The sequence below is a fragment of the Dendrobates tinctorius genome, unplaced genomic scaffold (assembly GCF_039654945.1).
Source record: "Dendrobates tinctorius isolate UK_male_01 unplaced genomic scaffold, ASM3965494v1 ptg000016l, whole genome shotgun sequence".
Lineage (NCBI taxonomy): Eukaryota > Metazoa > Chordata > Amphibia > Anura > Dendrobatidae > Dendrobates > Dendrobates tinctorius.
Window position 1 is genome coordinate 4,190,696 of NW_027361684.1, and position 22,759 is coordinate 4,213,454.

General features: G+C 45.0%; 1 protein-coding gene across 4 annotated transcripts in view; it reads right to left on the reverse strand.

The window, feature by feature from the left end:
- Positions 1–22,759, reverse strand: part of CTPS2 (CTP synthase 2) — a 249,215-nt gene that overhangs the window by 99,053 nt on the left and 127,403 nt on the right. For all 4 annotated transcript variants that reach the window (XM_073565279.1, XM_073565278.1, XM_073565276.1 and 1 more), the window contains 2 exons: positions 14,851–14,913; positions 7,654–7,697 (listed from right to left, as the gene is read on the reverse strand). In XM_073565279.1, the coding sequence (XP_073421380.1) occupies positions 7,654–7,697; positions 14,851–14,913 (107 nt within the window). The remainder of the gene's footprint in view (positions 1–7,653; positions 7,698–14,850; positions 14,914–22,759) is intronic.

Below are 22,759 nucleotides of genomic sequence, written 5' to 3' on the forward strand. Positions count from 1 at the left end.
CGCAGTCGCAAGCCGCTCCCAATGGAAAAAACCCTGTGCTCCCTGTCCCCAGAAAGGGGGGAGGGAAGGGGGGGATGCCCAGCAACATTGAGCTGCCTATAGCCTTGTGGCGACTGCGAGCGACCGCAGCACCTACAACCAGGGTTCCCCTGTGACCATTGAAGAGGCGACCGTCGGGAATGGGCAGCCAGGTAAATAAATAAATAATAATAATAAATAAAAAAAATAAAAAAATACTCACCCATCCACGATCCGTTACCTCTCTGAAGAAGTCTTGCGTCTCATCCAACCGACAGGCTCTGGTAGGCGAGTGGGAGGGAGAGTGGCGACAAGGACCCCTGGAGTCGCTGGCACGTCTTGGTGTCGGCGTCCGTCTGGTCCTGCCGCGGAGAACTGCAAGGATACGGGGTGGCAGTACACGCCATACTTGCAGACTCCATGTGGGAGTACAGATGTGACTTTTCACTCTGTATCCCTCCGTAGAACCTGAAAAGGAACGACGCACGACTAGGTAGATATGGGTCTAATAAAAGACCCGTGTCCACCTCCTACTGACACTAAGCTAAACTGAGGAATTCTCTGCCGGTCGGTGGGGTGTACACTGTGGAGGAGGAGCTAACCTTTTTTTGTGCATAGTGTCAGCCTCCTAGTGGCAGCAGCATACACCCAAGGTCTCTGTGTCCCCCAATAAGGCGAACGAGAAAACCTGGACTCACTGAACAGGTTATATACTGCAGGGTAATTCTCCCTGATAGCGGCTTAAAAAAAAAAAAAGTCAAAGTCAAATTGCAGCCTGTGAACGGCTGTGCAGAGTAGCCGCAATAGTAAATGCACAAGTCAGAGAGCGGTACCTGTAAAGATAATGCGATGCGAAGTCCTCACTCCAGTAAGTGGTGCAAGTTAAAATAGCGCTTTTTGCTCCAGCGCTTGGAAAAGGAGGGGGGGTTTGTACACTGGGGTATAGACGAGTTACAGGGGCTGCCCCGGCCGGTGGCAGCCTCCTGTCAGTGTACCTCCAGCTGTGGAGAAGACGTGAGCGGCCTCTCGTGCTCCCGGCGTCTGTGAGCTGCTCCAGGTATACAGGACCTTCGTGATGTGAGTCAGCACATGACCACGTCAGTTTCACTTGCTGGTGGTTGCGACGGGGACCAATGGACTTTCCAACATGTTGGAAGCGCTATTTTAACTTGCACCGCTTACTGGAGTGAGGACTTCGCATCGCATTATCTTTACAGGTACCGCTCTCTGACTTGTGCATTTACTATTGCGGCTACTCTGCACAGCCGTTCACAGGCTGCAATTTGACTTTGACTTTTTTTTTTTTAAGCTGCTATCAGGGAGAATTACCCTGCAGTATATAACCTGTTCAGTGAGTCCAAGTTTTCTTCCCTCACTCATGCCTTTTTAGTTTGTGATTGACAGGTTGGAACTAAGATTGCCACTAGCATCTATATATATTCTTTTTCCCTTAAGCACTTCTTCTGAAGTCTTACAATTGACTATTACTAATTGCTATTTTCTCGCTATTATCCAGCTACATAAAGAGCACTTATAAGAGGTTTTTTTTTTTTTTTTCTATAACCACCCAATTTAGATTTCCCTCTTCTTTGAGTGTTCCAAGCGCACACTAATATTATTAGTTATTTTAAAGCTTCAGAATAGGTGCATCTAATAGATGCGCCTTTTCTGGGCAGCTGGGGGCTAGCTGCTGTTTTTAGGCTGGGGAGGCCAAGATCAATGACCCCTTACAAGCCTGAAAATAGTGTCAGTGTGGGTCAGTGTCTCTGGTACGTGAGAAAACTGTCACTACACGTACCGGAGCCAATGACGTGTGAAACCGGCCTTAGGCTGCGTGCACACGTTGCGGATTTATTGCGGATCCTCAGCAGATTTGCCGCTGCGGATCCGCAATAAATCCGCAACTGTGAATCAAAATAATGTTAACCTATGGAAAAAAAATTTGGTGTGCCCATGCTGCGGAAAAAAAACGTGCGGATTCGCAGCGTTTTATTTTCCGCAGCATGTGAATTCTTTTTGCGGAACTGCAGCGTTTCTGCACCCATTGACTTCCATTAAGTCAGGCAAATCCGCAGCAAAACCGCAGATATAAAAAAGATCTGCGGTTTTGCTGCTGATGAAACGCTGTAAATCGGGAGGAGGGAAGTGTGTGGGCAGTGACTGTGTGTGTGTCTGTGTGTGCGGGGGGGTCTGCGGGGCTGTGTATGTGCGGGCCTGTATATGTGTGTGTCTGTGTGTGTGTGCTGTGTGTGGGTCTGTGTAGGCATCCATTGTCTGATGGTAATACTGCTTCCATTCGGCAAAGAATGCTCACAATGACAGCATTGCCGATGGTGGGACAATAGTCCCATCAGACAATGGCTGTGTTCAGTAGTAAAAAAAAACATATAACATACAGTACCATACACATAACATACAACTTATAACATAGAGTACATACTTATCAATCACCTAGTCCCCGATGTCCTTGTCTCCTTTAATAAAAATAAAATAAAAAAACAACCTATACATTACCTTTCCGCCGTAGTCCAATTATTAACGAGTGTTCCACGACGATCTCTGGTGTAGAACAGTGACATCGGGTGATGCCAGTGCTCTACACGGCCTCCAAGATGAACTGACAGCGGGGGTAATCCCTCCGCCGCCGGGAGACAGAGGTCACTTAAGTTCATTCTCTCACCGGCAATACTGTGTGAGAAAATTCCCATGCAGCATTGCCGTAAAGTGAGAGAATGAACTCAGGTAACCTCAGTGATGAGCAGTAACATCACCTGATGTCACTGTTCTATAGAGGAAATCGTCGTGGGACACTTGTTATTAATTGGACTGCGTCGGACAGGGAGTATAGTATTGGTTTATTTTTTTACTTTTTATTACAGGAGAAAGAGGGCGTTGCATGGATTAGGCGTACAATAAAAATATGAAAACTGTGTAGTGTTTTATTTCATTAAAATACTTTATTTTTACAGTATGTGTGTGTTTTTTAACCCTTTCATACTATAAGATTAATGATGGATAGGTGTCTTATTGACGCCTCTCCATTATTAACCGGGCTTAATGTCACCTTACAATACAAAGGTGACATTAACTCCTTATTACCCCATATGCCACCGCTACACGGCAGTGGGAAGAGAGGGGCTAAGTCCTGGAAATATTAAATCACAAAACTCAAGATAAAAAGCGGACGGCACCGCTGTTACCGTGTAACTTCAAATGATGTGCGGCATACAGAAGTCCAGCAGCTGGGAATCTCGGGTGCCAGACCTGGAAACAGTCAATCCTGGGAATCCATGCAAAGAGAAGAGGTCGCACTCATCGAGATGAAAGTTTCACTGATTTATTGACATATCATGAACATGTCAAGTCGGGGGAGTGACATAAGGAGTGCAAGAAAGGCTGACAACGGCCGTTTCGCGCTACTCGAGCGCTTCAACGGACGGCCGTTGTCAGCCTTTCTTGCACTCCTTATGTCACTCCCCCGACTTGACATGTTCATGATATGTCAATAAATCAGTGAAACTTTCATCCCGATGAGTGCGACCTCTTCTCTTTGCATAAGTCCTGGAAATGTTATCTTAGAGATGCGCTATTTCTGCATTTCTGCGGCGGCTGCGCGGCTGGTGTTTGTAGCCGGGGGGGGGGCAATATCTATGTCCCCTTCCTAGGCTATGAATATCAGCCCGCAGCTATCTGCATAGCCTTTCTGGCTAATAATTAGAGGGGGACCCCACGCCATTTTTTTGGTGGGCCCTCCTATTTTAATAACCAGTAAAGGCTGTGCAGACAGCTGCGGGCTGATATTCATAGCCTGGGAAGGGGCCATGGGTATTACCCCCTTCCCAGGCTATAACCGTCAGCCCTCAGTCGCTGGTTTTCCTTCTCTGGACGTGAAAATTGCACGGGAGCCCAAGCAATTTTTTTGTCCATTTTTTTAAAATTAAACAGATATTGCGTTTAAAGCCGGGGTCACACTTTACAAGAAACTCGCACCTCAATACCCGGCACTGCCGCCGGCACTCGGGACTGGAGTGTGCGGCTGCATGTATTTCTAAGCAGCTGAAAACTCCAGTCCGTGTGCCAGTGGCAGTGCCAGGGATTGAAGTGCGAAACTCGTGCAAGTTTTGCAAGTGTGACCCCAGCCTAGCGCAGATTTTTACTATCTATAGATATATCTATCTAAAGATATACTGTATCTATCTATCTATCCCGTAGCTATCTATAGATATATCTATCTACAGAAAGATAGATATGGGATAGATATATATGGGATAGATAGATGATAGATAGAAGGAATGAGATAGATAGATAGATAATAGATAAATAAATACATAGATCTGTAAATAAATTGAAAAAAAGTCAGGCAGCACTCCAGTTCAAGGAAAAATTGTGGACTTTAATCCAGCACCAAGTGGTGCAACATTTCGACCTCACAGCACGGTCTTTGTCAAGCACTCAAGAACTCCATTACACACACAGATAGATCTGTAGACAGATCTATCTATTTATTTATCTTGACAAAGACCGTGCTGTGAGGTCGAAACGTTGCACCACTTAGTGCTGGATTAAAGTTCACAATTTTTCCTTGAACTGGAGTGCTGCCTGATTTTTTTCCATTTAGATCTGTAGATAGCTAGATCGATCTATCTATCTATCTATCTATCTATCTATCTATCTATCTATCTGTGTGTGTAATGGAGCATGGGTTGGACAAATGTAAAAGAGGAGGTTGGACAGAAATGACATCACAAATCTTTTTTTTTGTTGTTAAAGAACATATCTTCATTTAGGTTAGGCTAGTTTCACACTAGCGTTTATGAGCGCAGCGACGGCCTGCGCACGGCCGCCGCTAAGCCCCGCCCCCTGCCGCGCCCCCGCCGGTAGCTCTGCCCACCGGCACATGACGCTGCATGCACCCTGCGTCCCCTATCTTTATCACAGGGGGCGCAGGCCGTGCGCAGTATGCGTTTGGCGGCGCATGCGCCTTTTTGACGGTGCGCCGACGCAACCAAACTGCAGTAGGTTGCGTTTGGCGCTCATAAACGCTAGTGTGAAACTAGCCTTACAAAAATGAATACAATCCGCATGAAAAAAACACATGAAATTCCGTATCAAAAACGCGATTCTCTGCAGAAAATTTCGCAGACCAATCTGCAACGTGTGCACATACCCTAATTCTATAAACTACCGACATGTCTCCGAATTTTCAAGCATTAAATTTTGCATTTATTTTCAGAAAATGAGAAATGGTCAAAATAACAAACAAATGCAGTGCTTGTAGACCTCAAATAATGCAAAGAAAGCAGGTTCCTAATCATTTAGAAACAACAATACTAATGTTTCAACTCAGGAAGAGATCAGAAATCAATATTTTGTGGAATAACCATGATTTTTAATCACAGCTTTCATGTGTCTTGGCATGCTTTCCACCAGTCTTTCACACTGCTTTTGGGTGATCTTATGCCACTCCTGGTCCAAAAATGTAAGCAGTTCTTCTTTGTTTGATGGCTTGTGACTATTCATCTTCCTCTTGATTACATTCCAGAGGTTTTCAATGGGGTTCAGGTCTGGAGATTGGGCTGCCCATGACAGGGATTTGATGTGGTGGGCCTTCATCCACACATTGATTGGCGCTGTGTGGCATGGCGCATTGTCCTGCTGGAGAAACCAGTCCTCATAGTTGGGGAACATTGCCTGAGCAGAAGGAATCAACTGTTTTTCCAGGATAACCTTGTATGCGGCTTGATACAAATGCCCTTCGCAAAGATTAACCTGCCAAATTCCAGCCTTGCTGAAGCATTCCCAGATCATCACCGATCCTCCACCAAATTTCACAGTGGGTGCAAAACACTGTGGCTTGTACGTCTCTCAAGGTCTCCGTCTAACCATTAGAATACCAGGTGTTGGGCAAAGCTGAAAATTAGACTCACCAGAGAAGATTACCTTACTCTAGTCCTCTATGGTCCAATCCTTTTGGTCTTTGCAAACTTCAGCCTGGCTCTCCTTTGCTTCTCATTGATGAAAGGCTTTTTTCTACCTTTACATGACTTGAGCTTTACCTCTAGGAGTGTGTTATGAACTGTCCTTGCCGTGCACTTCACCCCAGCTACCATTTCCCATTCCTTTTGTAGGTCATTTGAAGTCATCCTGCAGTTGCTGAGTGACATTTCAATAAGATGACAGTCATCCCGGTCAGTGGAGAGTCGTTTTCTCCCTCTGCCGGTCTGTAGCTTTGTTGTCCCCAATGTCTGCTGCTTGACCTTGTTGTAATGAACTGCTGTCTTAGAAATTTTAAGGATGGAGGCAAATGATGATCACTGTATCCGTCTGCTAATAAAGCCAGAATTGAGCCCTTCTTTTCCTCACTCAAGACTTTTCTTTTCAACGCCTTTGGCATTGTTAAAAGTTATTTTTTTCATTCGTATTACTTTTGGGATATTACTAGCACTTGTTTTGCCACCCAGCTTGTCCTATTGCAAGAGGACTGTGAACACCACAGCAGGGTTTTTATACTTTCCTTTGTTAAATAAGATTTGGTTCAGGTGATCACCTAATCAGAAGCACATTAAGTAGAATGAGGTGGACTCCGGTTGGAATTCAACTGACACTGGAATAGAATGGCTGTCAGACACGTAGAGAAGCTGATTTTTATAAAACTGTGCAGTGGTTTCTTAATTTTTTGTTCTTGAAGTGTTTTCAAAACATGACACACAATATATATATATATATATATATATATATATATATATATAATTTGTCATGTTTTGAAAATATTTCAAGAACTTTTGATCATCTAAATATAATCCATCAGCAGGTTTTTGCTATGTAATCTGAGAGAAGTATGATGCAGGAGCTGAGCCCTTGATTCCAGGGATATATTACTTACTGTACTGTTTGGTGAAGGTTCTCTACTAGAATCCTTGTTTTTTCTGCTGTAGATCTAGCAGTGCTCTGAATGCTGAGCTGTGTATAACCCCGCCCACATCACTGATTGTCAGCTTCTTGTGTACACTGTGGATTGTCAGCAAGATGCCAATTTGTAGTTGAGGTGGAGATACACAGATTAGCCTGACTGGCCTGTAGTGAGACCTAGTCCTGTGATAATCTCCTGCTGATAAAACAATGATTGTATTGAAACTACAACCTAGAAAGTGACATCACTGTATTCAAGCTCTGTTGCTCCATATTGCGCTGCTTTCATATTACATAGAAAAAAAGCAAATAGCTTACTATGTTTGTGAATGCTGTCACATGTCTCTGAGATTATGTAAAGTTTTTGTCAAACAGGTAGGTGGCAAATTAAAGTAAGCATCAGTCCGGTGCTAGTTCCTCTGGAGCTCCTGTTGACCAATACACTATAGGTCTTGATACAGTTGGGTCCTGGCTTTCATTGTTTGGAGGAAGCCCACCCGTACCCCGGATCCCCTTGATCTACATGCAGTTATTATAACTTATATGTCTGATGAAGGGTTTTCACCCAAAATGTTATGTAACCCTGTGCTTACGGCAGTGTGTCTCCAAGTGCCGTTAGACATGCCATTCCTTCACTCTGTATACTATGTAGTTTTCCCTTATATCAATCTTATTTCTTTAAATATTTTGGACTTGTGAAAGAAATTTAATTGGTTAGTTACTCACCACCGGATTCTTTGTATTTGGGTCAAATTCTGTAGAGTTTGCATCTATGCAAGAGAAAAAAAAATTACAATTCAGGAAAACTATACACAATAAAAAGATCATTATTTGTTTTATGTGTTAGGAAAGGATTTCCTATAAATACATTTCATCTTATGTCCACAGATGATAAATCTTAGTGCATTAGGAGCTTCACCTCTTAGACCACAACCAATAAAAAGGGCAGTACAAAGACCCCAGCCCAGTGGCCATGCATGCTGCTGCTTCATTATAAAAATCAATGGGAGTTACACAAACAGCAGAACGTTATTTAGCATAGGGTTGTTTTATAGAAGCCATCATGACTGTTCGGAGCCATCTCCGGAAGGAATTTGTTTCTTTATTTTTTAGCTGGTTTGAATATATAAATCATATGCAATAAGCTACTAATAAGCTCACACAAGTGATTGGCATCCTTCCCTGTTATTGATTATTATTGTGCATAATCAGAAAGAGGTCAATAAGAAATCAAAATGAATAATGCTAAACAGAATCTTCTCCCACCCAATTATATATGGATTTGGTCAGCTTCTCTTAATTTTTTACAGAGGCCGTCCAAGCTTGGGATGAACGTCTGCAGTCACGCTATGTGACTGCAGGTTTCTGAATCCTGATTGTGTGCATTGTGCGTGCTGTCAGAATTCTTCTCGTGTGAGAGTAGGTGGTCATGTGACTGTGAGCATGCGACTTGCATACTTACACTCTAATGCCATCTGAATATGCTTGTTCTCTTTCAATATCTCAATAGAAGTGACCACCCGCTCTCACCGAAAAACACTGGAGAATCCTGGCAGCATGCACACAGCACACTGTCAGGATTCAGAAGTCTGCAGTTCAATACAGTGACTGCAGACTTTCATCTCAAGCTTGGACAATCCCTTTAACATGAGGTCCACAAATATGGCAGCATCTACAAAGTCCCTTAAAGACTGTATATTTCCTTATTTGAACCTGCGGTATATATTTTTTTATATCTATTCCCTAACCTAAAGGTCCTAGAGACCGGTGAAGGTCTGGAAACCCCTATTGATCACATAAAAAAAATGAAGCCTGATGATCAGCAGGTAGAAGGACTGAACTCTTGCATTAGCAAACGCACAAAGTAGTGTACAAGTTACTAAAAAGTCAATGAGCACGTATACCACAGCTTAAAGGGGTTGTCTCATGAACAAAGTACACTTAAACCAATGGATATACAGTCATGGCCAAAAGTACTGACACCCCTGCAATTCTGTCAGATAATACTCAGTTTCTTCCTGAAAATGATTGCAAACACAAATTCTTTGGTATTATTATCTTCATTTAATTTGTCTTAAATGAAAAAACACAAAAAGAATTGTCCTAAAGCCAAATTGGATATAATTCCACACCAAACATAACAAAGAGGGTGGACAAAAGTATTGGCACTGTTCGAAAAATCATGTGATGCTTCTCTAATTTGTGTAATTAACAGCACCTATAACTTAGGCTGGTTTCACATTAGCGCTTTTTAAGCGCACGCACGGCCGGGGGTAGCTCCGCCCCCGAGCCGGCTCTCTGCCCAGCGTGCCCGCCCCTTGCTTGTAGCGCCGCCTCCTAGCGGACAGTGGCGCCTGCGATCGGCGCACCCTATCTTTAGCATAGGGTGCACAGATCGTGCGCAGGCCGTGCGCTAGTTGCGCTTTGACCTGCGCTGCGCACTTTTGACGGTGCGCCGTGCGCGCCAAAATCGAACTTTTCGGATTTTGGCGCGCACGGCGCACCGTCAAAAGTGCGCAGCGCAGGTCAAAGCGCAACTAGCGCACGGCCTGCGCACGATCTGCGCACCCTATGCTAAAGATAGGGTGCGCCGATCGCAGGCGCCGCTGTCCGCTAGGAGGCGGCGCTACAAGCAAGGGGCGGGCACGCCGGGCAGAGAGCCGGCTCGGGGGCGGAGCTACCCCCGGCCGTGCGTGCGCTTAAAAAGCGCTAATGTGAAACCAGCCTTACCTGTGGCACCTAACAGGTGTTGGCAATAACTAAATCACACTTGCAGCCAGTTGACATGGATTACAGTTGACTCAACCTCTGTCCTGTGTCCTTGTGTGTACCACATTGAGCATGGAGAAAAGAAAGAAGACCAAAGAACTGTCTGAGGACTTGAGAAACCAAATTGTGAGGAAGCATGAGCAATCTCAAGGCTACAAGTCCATCTCCAAAGATCTGAATGTTCCTGTGTCTACCGTGCACAGTGTCATCAAGAAGTTTAAAGCACATGGCACTGTGGCTAACCTCCCTAGATGTGGACGGAAAAGAAAAATTGACAAGAGATTTCAACGCAAGATTGTGCGGATGTTGGATAAAGAACCTCGACTAACATCCAAACAAGTTCAAGCTGCCCTGCAGTCCGAGGGTACAACAGTGTCAATCCGTACTATCCGTCGGCATCTGAATGAAAAGGGACTGTATGGTAGGAGACCCAGGAAGACTCCACTTCTTACCCCGAGACATAAAAAAGCCAGGCTGGAGTTTGCCAAAACTTACCTGAAAAAGCCTAAAACATTTTGGAAGAATGTTCTCTGGTCAGATGAGACAAAAGTAGAGCTTTTAGGGCAAAAGCATCAACATAGAGTTTACAGGAGAAAAAAGAGGCATTCAAAGAAAAGTACACGGTCCCTACAGTCAAACATGGCGGAGGTTCCCTGATGTTTTGGGGTTGCTTTGCTGCCTCTGGCACTGGACTGCTTGACCGTGTGCATGGCATTATGAAGTCAGAACACTACCAACAAATTTTGCAGCATAATTTAGGGCCCAGTGTGAGAAAGCTGGGTCTACCTCAGAGGTCATGGGTCTTCCAGCAGGACAATAACCCAAAACACACTTCAAAAAGCACTATAAAATGGTTTGAGAGAAAGCACTGGAGACTTCTAAGGTGGCCAGCAATGAGTCCAGACCTGAATCCCATAGAACACCTGTGGAGAGATCTAAAAATGGCAGTTTGGAGAAGGCACCCTTCAAATATCAGGGACCAGGAGTAGTTTGCCAAAGAAGAATGGTCTAAAATTCCAGCAGAGCATTGTAAGAAACTCATTGATGGTTACCGGAAGCGGTTGGTCGCAGTTATTTTGGCTAAAGGTTGTGCAACCAAGTATTAGGCTGAGGGTGCCAATACTTTTGTCCGGCCCATTTTTGGAGTTTTGTGTGAAATGATCAATGTTTTGCTTTTTGCTTCATTCTCTTTTGTGTTTTTTCATTTAAGACAAATTAAATGAAGATAATAATACCAAAGAATTTGTGTTTGCAATCATTTTCAGGAAGAAACTGAATATTATCTGACAGAATTGCAGGGGTGTCAATACTTTTGGCCATGACTGTAATAATAATAATAATAATAATAATAATAACTTCATCAATTGTGTTAAAAAAATGTTCCCGTGCTGAGATAATCTTAGAAATATACAAACGTGATCAGAACACATCATAGCTCTGGGTCGAGGTAGGAAGCAAAAGGAAGTACACAGACAGGACAGCATGGGATTGCAAATGATTCTTTCAGTGAGGTAAAACATTTTACTACCTATTTTTAAATATGTTTTACCTCACAGAAAGGATCAGCTGTGATCCCATACTGTCCTGCCTGTATCCTCCCTTTTGCTCCCTCCCCTGCCCAGGAGCTGTGGTATGATCAGGTGATGTTCCTGTACTGTCAGACACAGCCATTACACAATACACAGCAGGGACACATTTATAAGATTATCTCAGCACAGGAACATTTTTTTAATACATCCAATTGTGGAAATTATTATTATTCCAAGATCTATTGATTAAAATAAACTTTATTCATGAGAAAAAAAACATCAATGCGCCTCAGTGCTGAGCAGCACACTTTAGAGCATTTTTTGAATGAGAATTCCCACCAATCTGCAAGACATGTAAGCTTGGAAAAAAATATATATATAAAAATAAATAGGTACACATTAAACCTTTAACAAACATAAGTCCTCCTCCTCTCTGAAGAGACAATTTGCAGATAGAAAGTAATGCTAATGCTTTTACATTTTTCAAGATGCAGAGACGACACCGTGAGCCTCATTTCGACACTGTGCTAACAAGGTAAGTGACATTTCACTCGTCCCTTTTATTGGCTTCTGAGTAGGGTTTTATTAGGCAGAAACAGAAAACCTGCTCCGGTACATGTGATGGACGTCCTCTTCGATTTGATTTGACATTTAACTTATCTGAATTTTGTTTCGTAGGAAGACTGATCAAATATTCTGTAGTCTGGATATGACAGCGGGACAGGAGCAGTTATAAAGATAAATGCCCCTAGATATAGGACACACTACAATAAATTTTTACAATCTACCATATATACTCGAGTATAAGCCAAGGCACCTAATTTTACCTAAAAAAACTGGGAAACCTTATTGACTCGAGTATAAGCCAGGTATGAATTGTGCCCTCATCCCTATCCTTGTATGCATGGCTCCTCATCCCTAGCCTTGCATGCATGGCTCCTCATCCCTATCCTTGTATGCACGGATCCTCACCTCTATCCTTGTATGCAAGGCTCCTCATCCCTACCCTGGTATGTAGCCCCCATCCCTATCCTTGTATGCATGGCTCCATCTCTATCCTTGTATGCATGGTCCCATCCTTATCCTCGTATGCATGGCTCCTCATCCTTATCCTTGTATGCATGGCTCCATCCCTATCCTTGTATGCATGGCTCCATCCCTATCCTTGTATGCATGGCTCCTCATCCCTATCCTTGTATGCATGACTCCATCCCTATCCTTGTATGCATGGCTCCTCATCCTTATCCTTGTATGCATGGCTCCATCCCTATCCTTGTATACAAGGCTCCATCCCTATCCTTTTCTGCATGGCTCCTCATCCCTATCCTGGTATGCATGGCTCCTCATCCCTATCCTTGTCTGCATGGCTCCTCATCCCTGTCCTTGTATGCATGGCTCCTCATCCCTATCCTTGTCTGCATGGCTCCTCATCCCTGTCCTTGTATGCATGGCTCCTCATCCCTATCCTTGTCTGCATGGCTCCTCATCCCTGTCCTTGTATACATGGCTCCTCATCCCTATCCGTGTATGCATGGCTCCTCATCCTTATCCTTGAATGCATGGCTTCATCCCTATCCTTGTATACAAGGCTCCATCCCTATCCATGTATGCATAACCCCATTCTTATCCTGGTATGATTGGCCCTCATCAAAAAACATTAAAAAAATAAACCATTACACTTATCTTCCTGCACTTCCTCACAGTGTCTTGTTCCGGTGTCAGCAACTGCTTTGCTTGTAAGCAGTGTATGGCAGGGACGTCATGCGCTGCTCACAAGCAGAGCACAGCTGCCGGAATACTCACCACTTCCCACACCAGACTATGTGCGTGGAGGGCAGTGGGTAATAAGTAGTGTGCAGTGTCAGCCGCAGGGTGGTCACGTGTGCCGCTGCTTAAGGCCTCTTTCACATATCCGTTTTTTCTTGTCAGTTAAAATCCGCCAAAACGGCGGAAAGAGGATCCGTTTGTAACTGATGCAAACGGATGCTACCGGACCGTTTTTTTTTAAGGATCCGTTGAATGCAGAATTTTAAAGGAACCGCAGTCCGGGAAGGAGAGGGAGAGAGAGGGAGATAGAGGGAGAGAGAGAGAGAGAATTTTTTCCGTCCGTCAGAAAGGATTTCAGGGTTAAATTTCCGGCTGACTTCCTTCCTCCGGACATGCGCACTGTAAAATGCGGATCAAGCAGCAAAAAAAGACGTTGCAAGGTCCGTCCAAGCATGTCGGCGGGCGAAAAAAATTTGGCGGATCCGCAAAAAAACGGATCCAACGGATGGCCATCCGTCAAGATCCGCCAGTAATGCAACTCAATGGGGAAAAAACGGATCCGCAAAAAAAATGGCGGATCCGTTTTTTTAAAAAACTTGCGGATTTTGACTGATGGTCAAAAACGGAAGTGTGAAACAGGCATAAGAGAAATTATTATTCACCTCTCTTAAGTAGTGGCACACGTGACCTGCCGGCAGCTGCAGTAGCTAGCTGCTGCGGCTGACACTGTGCGCGCTATTACAGAGAAATGAATATTCATTGCCAGTGCAGTGAATATTCATTTCTCTTTAGCAGAGAGCACAGGAGTTAGCAGCAGCAGCCGGCTCCTACCTTCTGCGACCCGCTGCTCCGCCACTGCCCCTCCACCTCCATGTTCTGGACACCTCATTCAAATCTAATCCGAGGGGGGCGGTTTCAGCACAAAAAAAGTGCTGAAAAACTTGGCTTATACACAAGTATATACGGTAATTAATAAGCCTGTCTGATAAAGAAGACATGGATACAGCCTGATATGGACACAATCATGGCTCTTTGAGATAATATCTTACAAGTCTGTAACGTGAGTGAAGAACCACTTTAAAATGAACACATTCTCTTCAGTTGAAATCTCTCTATATATTTTTGTTAATTCTTCCTTTCTCCTAACACTGACTGTTGAAAAAAATGCTTCATAAAACTAACAGAAAATCACGTTTTTAGGGTTTGTAAGGGTTATGGGGCCAGTTCAATGCCCTGCACTCCTTGCATGCGTCCCTACCGTGCAGATATGTCCTTAACAGATAAACGGATTAGCGTGCACACTGTGTGAATTTCTGAGGTGCTGGTGTAACGGACCAAAGGCCCCGTGTCAATAGGATTAATGTTCACCGCACACTCAAGTGGAATAACTTGCATAAAGAATTAATTTATTGTGATACAAATATTAAGCCAGGGAGCAGATTTACAAATGCGCTCGTACCCATGATAGTCTATGGGACCAGTCACATGTTCGTTTTTTTCCCTCAATCGAGTGGTCCACAGAAAATATTGGAGAAATGTACAATTTTGAGCCGAGGGTTGGATTAAAATACAATACAATACAAGTCTATTTTCTCATAAGTGAAAAAAATTGGACGTCTGAATGAGGCCTTAGAATTAGGCCGGTTTTATACAACCATCATTCCTGATCAGAATATGGACCACTCACCACCTTACCCAAAACTCATCAGTCCCACATATTCATATGAGGCTGATGAGTTTGAGTCAAGAGTCCGGCCACAATCCAGACATGGTCTATCTTCAGACCATGACTTTCAGATATGTGAAATCAGAGTTATATTCACTGCATTTCACCCCATCAAATTCTATAAATACTCACCTTTCCAGTTCAAACAATGTCTTGCAAATTCCACTACAGCCAACTGCATCCCCAAACACACACCTAAAAAACAAGGTAACAGTTACAAAGGTAAGAGGTAAAGGAAAGTAACCTAAAGGGGGTCAGTCAGCACTACTCACTGCACAATGTAAGCCCAGCACCTTCTAGGGGACATGGTCCTAAGAAATATCCAACCTTTCCTCTTGGTTCTTTCTGCAGAAATAGTCCATTATAGTAATATTTAATATATTAATGAGGTGTTCAGTGCACCGTGGGTGGTGCCGCTCTGCCTGTTGCACTTTCCCTTACACATATTCTCACATTATCGCTGCAAACTTTTCATTTTTTGACAGTGCTGGCTTCACAAAATTCTTGCACATGCATCAATCAGGGAAGGCGCAGAAGAGTGTTTCTCCTGGAGATGGTCTGCTCCCTGATCTGCCCATGTGCTAATATACTGATTTATGGTGCATGCACGGAATTGTAGTAGAGACAGTTCTGGCATATGTGAAGCCACTATTTTTTAAAGCGCTGATTTGAACTTTAAGATTTTTTTTATTGCTTTCATACTTTTAAAACTTTTTACTGTAGATGTTAGTCCCCTTAGGGGCCTTGAACCTGTGATCGGCTTATACCTTGTGCATTACCACAGTTATTGCTGTATATAGCAAAAATCTTGGTTTCCTAAGCACATAAGCCAAAAAATAGGTATTAGACCTACCGGTAATGATGTTTACAGGATTCCATCCTGGCAGCACCATGGAGGACGTCCTCCTCCTCCTTACAGGGACAGGAAAAGCACACGAGAGGTTAAAAGGTTCCATCCCACCCCAGATCAACCTTCCTCACACCAACCTCCGCAGCCCAGGACAAGGGACCTGACTACCCTATCCTTTAATCATAGGATAAGGGAACCCCAGCAGCCCCCCCGACACTGGCTAAGGACCCGGCCAAGGCCGCATCTAAGTCGGTCAGATACCCAATATGCAGGGTAAAGCTGCCAGACACCTATACAAAAACCCTCTGTGGACCCTGCTCGTCTAGGGTCATAAGAGATGAGCAGTCGTCCCTCCTATCCGAGATGAGATCTTTGATACGGGAGGAAGTCCAGGCCTCTAGAGTCAGCCTCGCATAGCGGCAGCCCCCCAGTCCAGGGCCAAGCCGAAAGCGTCCGAGGTGGGAGGCAGAGCTAGTATCCGAACCAAGCTCCGATGAAGGGACTCGGATCCAGAGGAGGAAGGAGAGATCCTGGCGGACAGGCAGGATCGAGGCAGGAAATACCTGTTCAGACTAGAGGACACGGACGAGTTGGTCCAGGCGGTGAGGAACCCCATGCAGATTGAGGAAGTTCCTAAGCTGCAATCTAGACAGGACCTGATGTTTGGAGGACTTGTGTCTCGGACGCAGACAATGTTCCCTGTAAGTGAACAGATCAAGACAATGGTCCTCGAGGAGTTGAAGGAGGCGGAACGCTGACTTGTACTATCCCGTGACTTTAAAAGTTGATTGCCTTTCGATCCTGAAGAAACACGATCATGGGAGGAGGTTCCGAAGATCGACGTTCCTGTAGCCAAGGTCACCAAGAAGACCGCCATCCCGTTCGAGGACTCATCAAGTCTCCGAGACCCGATGGACAGGAAGGCGGACGTTCTATTAAAAAGGATATGGGAGATTTTGGCGGCCCTCATAACTGCATTACCACAGTTATTGCTGTATATAGCAAAAATCTTGGTCTCCTAAGCACATAAGCCAAAAAATAGGTATTAGACTTACCGGTAATGATGGAGTCCATCCTGACAGCACCATGGAGGACGTCCTCCTCCTCCTCCTAACAGGGACAGGAAAAGCACACAAGAGGTTAAAAGGTTCCGTCCCACCCCATTTCCCTCAGTGATTTAACAAGTACCACAGCGTGGATAATGCATGTAAAATTTTAATGATACAATCATATTACAGCATATGACATAACATAACAGGGAGGGAACTACCCGTGCTGTCAGAATGGACTCCTGGAAACATCATTACCGGTAGGTCTAATACCTATTTTCCAGGACATCCACCTGACAGCACAATGGAAAGTACCAAAGCACCTCCTTAGGGTGGGATTACCGCCTGAAGAACCTTTCTCCCAAATGCGGTCTGCTGACCAGCTAGCACTTCAAGCTTATAGTGCTTGCAGGATGTATTAAGTCTGGCCCAGGTTGTTGCTCTACAGATTTGATCAACCTAGGCGCCCGCCCGTTTGGCCCATGAGGCCGATACTGCCCTTGTAGAGTGGGCCTTTAACTTATCTGGCGGGTTAGCGCCTTCAGCTTGGTAGGCTCTGAGATTACTGACGTAATCCATCTTGCGATGGTTGCCTTAGAGGCTTTTTTCCCCCTATTTTTACCCCCAAAAAGGACGAATAGATTTGGTTCAATACGCCAACTGTTGGTGGCCTCTAAATAGTCTACAGATGTGGCCAAAAGTATTGACACCCCTGCAATTCTGTCAGATAATACTCAGTTTCTTCCTGAAAATGATTGCAAACACAAATTCTTTGGTATTATTATCTTCATTTAATTTGTCTTAAATGAAAAAGCACAAAAAGAATTGTCCTAAAGCCAAATTGGATATAATTCCACACCAAACATAAAAAAGAGGGTGGACAAAAGTATTGGCACTGTTCGAAAAATCATGTGATGCTTCTCTAATTTGTGTAATTAACAGCACCTGTAATTTACCTGTGGCACCTAACAGGTGTTGGCAATAACTAAATCACACTTGCAGCCAGTTGACATGGATTAAAGTTGACTCAACCTCTGTCCTGTGTCCTTGTGTGTACCACATTGAGCATGGAGAAAAGAAAGAAGACCAAAGAACTGTCTGAGGACTTGAGACACCAACTTGTGAGGATGCATGAGCAATCTCAAGGCTACAAGTCCATCTCCAAAGACCTGAATGTTCCTGTGTCTACCGTGCGCAGTGTCATCAAGAAGTTTAAAGCCCATGACACTGTGGCTAACCTCCCTAGATGTGGACGGAAAAGAAAAATTGACAAGAGATTTCAACGCAAGATTGTGCGGATGTTGGATAAAGAACCTCGACTAACATCCAAACAAGTTCAATCTGCCCTGCAGTCCGAGGGTACAACAGTGTCAACCCGTACTATCCGTCGGCATCTGAATGAAAAGGGACTGTATGGTAGGAGACCCAGGAAGACCCCACTTCTTACCCCAAGACATAAAAAAGCCAGGCTGGAGTTTGCCAAAACTTACCTGAAAAAGCCTAAAGCATTTTCGACGAATGTTCTCTGGTCAGATGAGACAAAAGCAGAGCTTTTTGGGCAAAGGCATCAACATAGAGTTTACAGGAGAAAAAAAGAGGCATTCAAAGAAAAGAACACGGTCCCTACAGTCTAACATGGCGGAGGTTCCCTGATGTTTTGGGGTTGCTTTGCTGCCTCTGGCACTGGACTGCTTGACCGTGTGCGTGGCATTATGAAGTCTGAAGACTACCAACAACTTTTGCAGCATAATGTAGGGCAGAGTGTGAGAAAGCTGGGTCTCCCTCAGAGGTCATGGGTCTTCCAGCAGGACAATGACCCAAAGCACACTTCAAAAAGCACTAGAAAATGGTTTGAGAGAAAGCACTGGAGACTTCTAAGGTGGCCAGCAATGAGTCCAGACCTGAATCCCATAGAACACCTGTGGAGAGATCTAAAAATGGCAGTTTGGAGAAGGCACCCTTCAAATATCAGGGACCTGGAGCAGTTTTCCAAAGAAGAATGGTCTAAAATTCCAGCAGAGCATTGTAAGAAACTCATTGATGGTTACCGGAAGCGATTGGTCGCAGTTATTTTGGCTAAAGGTTGTGCAACCAAGTATTAGGCTGAGGGTGCCAATACTTTTGTCTGGCCCATTTTTGGAGTTTTGTGTGAAATGATCAATGTTTTGCTTTTTGCTTCATTCTCTTTTGTGTTTTTTCATTTAAGACAAATTAAATGAAGATAATAATACCAAAGAATTTGTGCTTGCAATCTTTTTCAGGAAGAAACTGAGTATTATCTGACAGAATTGCAGGGGTGTCAATACTTTTGGCCACAACTGTATAACCGCGCGTCTCACGTCCAGTGAATGAAGACGCTGTTCCTTCTCATTACGGGGGATTGTCACAGAAGGTTGGTAACACTATCTGTTATGAATAGGTCACCGAGGAGAAAAAGGCAAAACAAGCTAAGTCACAGAAAACCAGAGAGGTTGGTAACTATGCAAATTGCAGATCCCTGATCTTACCACACAACTAGCAGTAGCCGTGGAGCGTGCATACGATGTTCCTAGACGCCTCGTCACGGCCGGAGGGATAAATAAGCCTAAAGCAAGAAAAGGGAAACTAACTGCCCCAGAGCAGACCCCAAAGGAATAGACAGCCCCCCACACATGTATTGACTGTGAAACAAGATGAAGGCACAAACACAGGCAGAAAAATAGGCTGAGCAAATGATGGGGCCCAAGCTAACTAGACAGGAAAGGAAAGGAGAGACACTGTCTGCAACCTGCAAAAAACCCTACAAAAATCATGTCCAACACTTCTGATAGCAAAATTAACCCTGAAGTCACTAGACTTCTCCCACTATATCAGCACTCTGAAATATTCTGAGACAGAGCAACAAAAGACCGAACTAGTAAGGGACAAAAAGCCAATTGGCAAAATACTGATAAATAAGAGTGGAAATTCAGCACAGCCCCCAGCAGGGGTTGGCTGACCACACCAAAAAACTGAATAGACCAAAAAAATCAAGTGTGAACATTAGCAGAAAAACTTAGCTTTAGATGACTGGAACAGAGCTGAAAACCAAGAGCTGACAAGCCAGAAGGAATCACCAGCAACTGAATAGGGCGTCGGCTGTCTTAAATCCAATCTGAGACTCCTGAGATCCAATCGTCATCCTCATTCTCAGGTGGCAGATCTCCACTGATCAAATCAGCCTCTCTACCTCCTGTTACCACCAGAGGGAGTCTGGAAGGAGAACTCACAACTGGTGAGGAGATATGGGTCTCTGGTGGACAGAGCCTGGATTTCCCCTATTCTCTTGGCCGTGGTAATGGCTACCAGTAAGGCCGTTCTGCGAGTGAGAGTTGAGATAGTCATCTCTTCATTGGTGACATAGGGATCCCTACATAGGAACCTAAGTACCAGACCAAGGTCCCAAGGCTGCCTAATCGTGGGGCGAAGACGTTGCATGGCCTTTATGAATCTTACTACCCAGGGATGAGAAGCTAACGGATAATCGAAGTGGGAGCTTAAGGCCGAAATCTGGACTTTTAAAGTGCTGGGCCTAAGACCTTTATTAAACCCTGACTGTAGAAAGTTTAAGATACTAGGGAGGTCAGCGGTACCCGCCACGAGATCGGACCTGCCACCGTCCAGACAGAATCTCTTCCAAATCTTCCGGTATATTGCGAACGTAATCGGTTTCCTGCTGGCCTGTAGGGTAGATATGACCTGATCTGATATGCCCTTTGCCTTCAGATCGTCCCTTTCAGGATTCAAGCCGAGAGGTGAAGCCTTGCTGGATTTGGGTAGTGGATCGGGCCCTGGTGGATGACATCTTTCTTCAGAGGTAGCTCGACCGGGCTTTCCACTGCCATAGCTCCTAGTAGGGGAAACCAGCTTCTCTTTGGCCAGTATGGAACCACCATTATCACTTTTGCGCGGTCTTCGCGGATCTTCCTGTGTACCGCCGGTATGAGCGCTAGTGGTGGGAATGCGTAAGAGAGGGGTTCTTCCCAGGCCTGGCTAAGGGCGTCTACGCCCTTCGGGTGGTCTGCCGGGTTCAGGGAGTAAAATCTGGAGACCTTTGAGTTTATTCAATTTGCAAACAGGTCTATACTGGGGGTCCGCCAACGCTGACACAGTTGATGAAAAATCTCTTTGTTCAGTTCCCACTCTGTCGGGCAAACCTGTTGTCTGCTTAGGTAGTCTGCTACCACATTCTGGAACCCTCTATGTGGACTGCTGTTACTGAGAGGACTGTTCTCTCTGCCCAGGTGAATATTCTCCATGCTAGAGTCTGGAGCGGTCAGTGCCTGGGGCCTCCCTGGTGCTTCAGGAATGACACTGCTGTTATGTTGTCGGATAATACCCGAACATGTCGATTCTTCAGGATCGGTCGGTTCCGCCGCAGAGCAATGGGATGAAACTGAATGGGAGGAGACACAGATTAGATATTAGAAAAAACTTTTTGACAGTTAGAGTGATCAATGAGTGGAACCAGCTGCCACAAGAAGTGGTGAGTTCTCCTTCAATGGAAGTCTTCAAACAGAGGCTGGACAGACATCTCACTGGGATGATTTAGCGAATCCTGCTTTGAGCAGGGGGTTGGACCAGATGGCCCAGGAGGTCCCTTCCAACTCTACGATTCTTTGATTCTTTAAACTGCCCCAGAGCAGACCCCAAAGCAATAGACAGCCCCCAAAAGGTATTGTCGGTGAGACAAGATGAAAACACAAACACAGATAGAAAAATAGGCTGAGCAAACGATAGGGCCCACACTAACTAGAAGGGACAGGAAAGGAAAGATGCTGTCTGCAATCACACACAACACCCTGCCAAAAAAAGGCCAACACTTTCTGATAACAAAAACCCTGAAGTCGCTAGACTTCAATTCCCTATATCAGCACTCTGGTATATTCTGAAGACAGAGCAAAAAGAGACCAATCTGATCAGGGACAAAAAGCAAACTGGCATAAACAGAGACATAAGAATGGAAATTCAGCACAGCCCAAGCAGGGGCTGGCTGACCACAAAAACTGAGTAAACCAGACCAAATCTCATGTGAAAATATAGCAGAGCACACTTAGCTTGAGAAGGCAGGAACAGAACTGGAAACCAGAACCTCAGGGCAGGAAAAAATCACCAGCACAAAATTAGGGAGTCGGCTGACTTAAATCCAGTCAGAGACTCCTGATGTCCACTCACAGTCCTCCTCTTCAGGTGGCAGGTCTCTGCCGTTTAGATCAGCTTCATTACCTGTCACCACTAGAGGGAGCCCGGATGGAGAACTCATGACTCCTCTGTCAACACAGCCAGCTCCACCACCCTCACCAGAAGCCTGAGGTAAACCAGAAAATGAGTTCACAACAGCAAGCCGTCATTAAGCCCAGAACCTCCATTGCCCCTCTTATGGAGGAGCGGTGCTTCAAGAGGTCTCCGACTCTGTCTTGAATAGTCTTCTGCTTGTCCTTTGGTAACAGGGATATCCTGTCTTGTGAGTCTAAGAGAACTCAGAGGAAGACCTTCCTGCACTCTGGTATGAGGTCTGACTTCTGCCAGTTGATCACCCAGCCAAGGAACTCCATTAGTGTAGTTGCCCGGTCCCTGTCTCGAATGAGCGCTTCTTCGGATCCTGCCACCAGGAGGAAGTCGTCTAAGTATGGTATGATGACGATAACCTGACTTCTCAGGAAGGCCACTACCTCTGCTACCAGTTTTGCGAAGATTTGGGGGGCCGAAGCCAGCCCGAATGGAAGGCATTGGAACTGGAAGTGGCAGGTCCGGGTTGGTAATATGACTGCAAATCTTAATAGATTTTGGGATGAGGGATGGATAGGGACCTGATAGTACGCACTCTTCAGGTCGAGGGTGCACATGACAGCGTCCCTATTAGCTGTATTGCGGACCGAATCGATTCCATCCAGAACCTCTTGTACCTGACCCAGGCATTTAGAGGTTTTAGATTTATAATAGTCCGGGTCTCGCTGGATGGTTTTGCAATGGAGAACAGGGAGGAGTAGTGTCCCTTTCCCCTTTCTGTCAGAGGAACCGGTACTATAACCTCTGACCTGATCACGTCCTGTATGTTTGACCACATGGCGGAGTCCGCCGCGACAATGGTGGAGGCAATGTACCTGTCGGGGGAGGGGAGTAA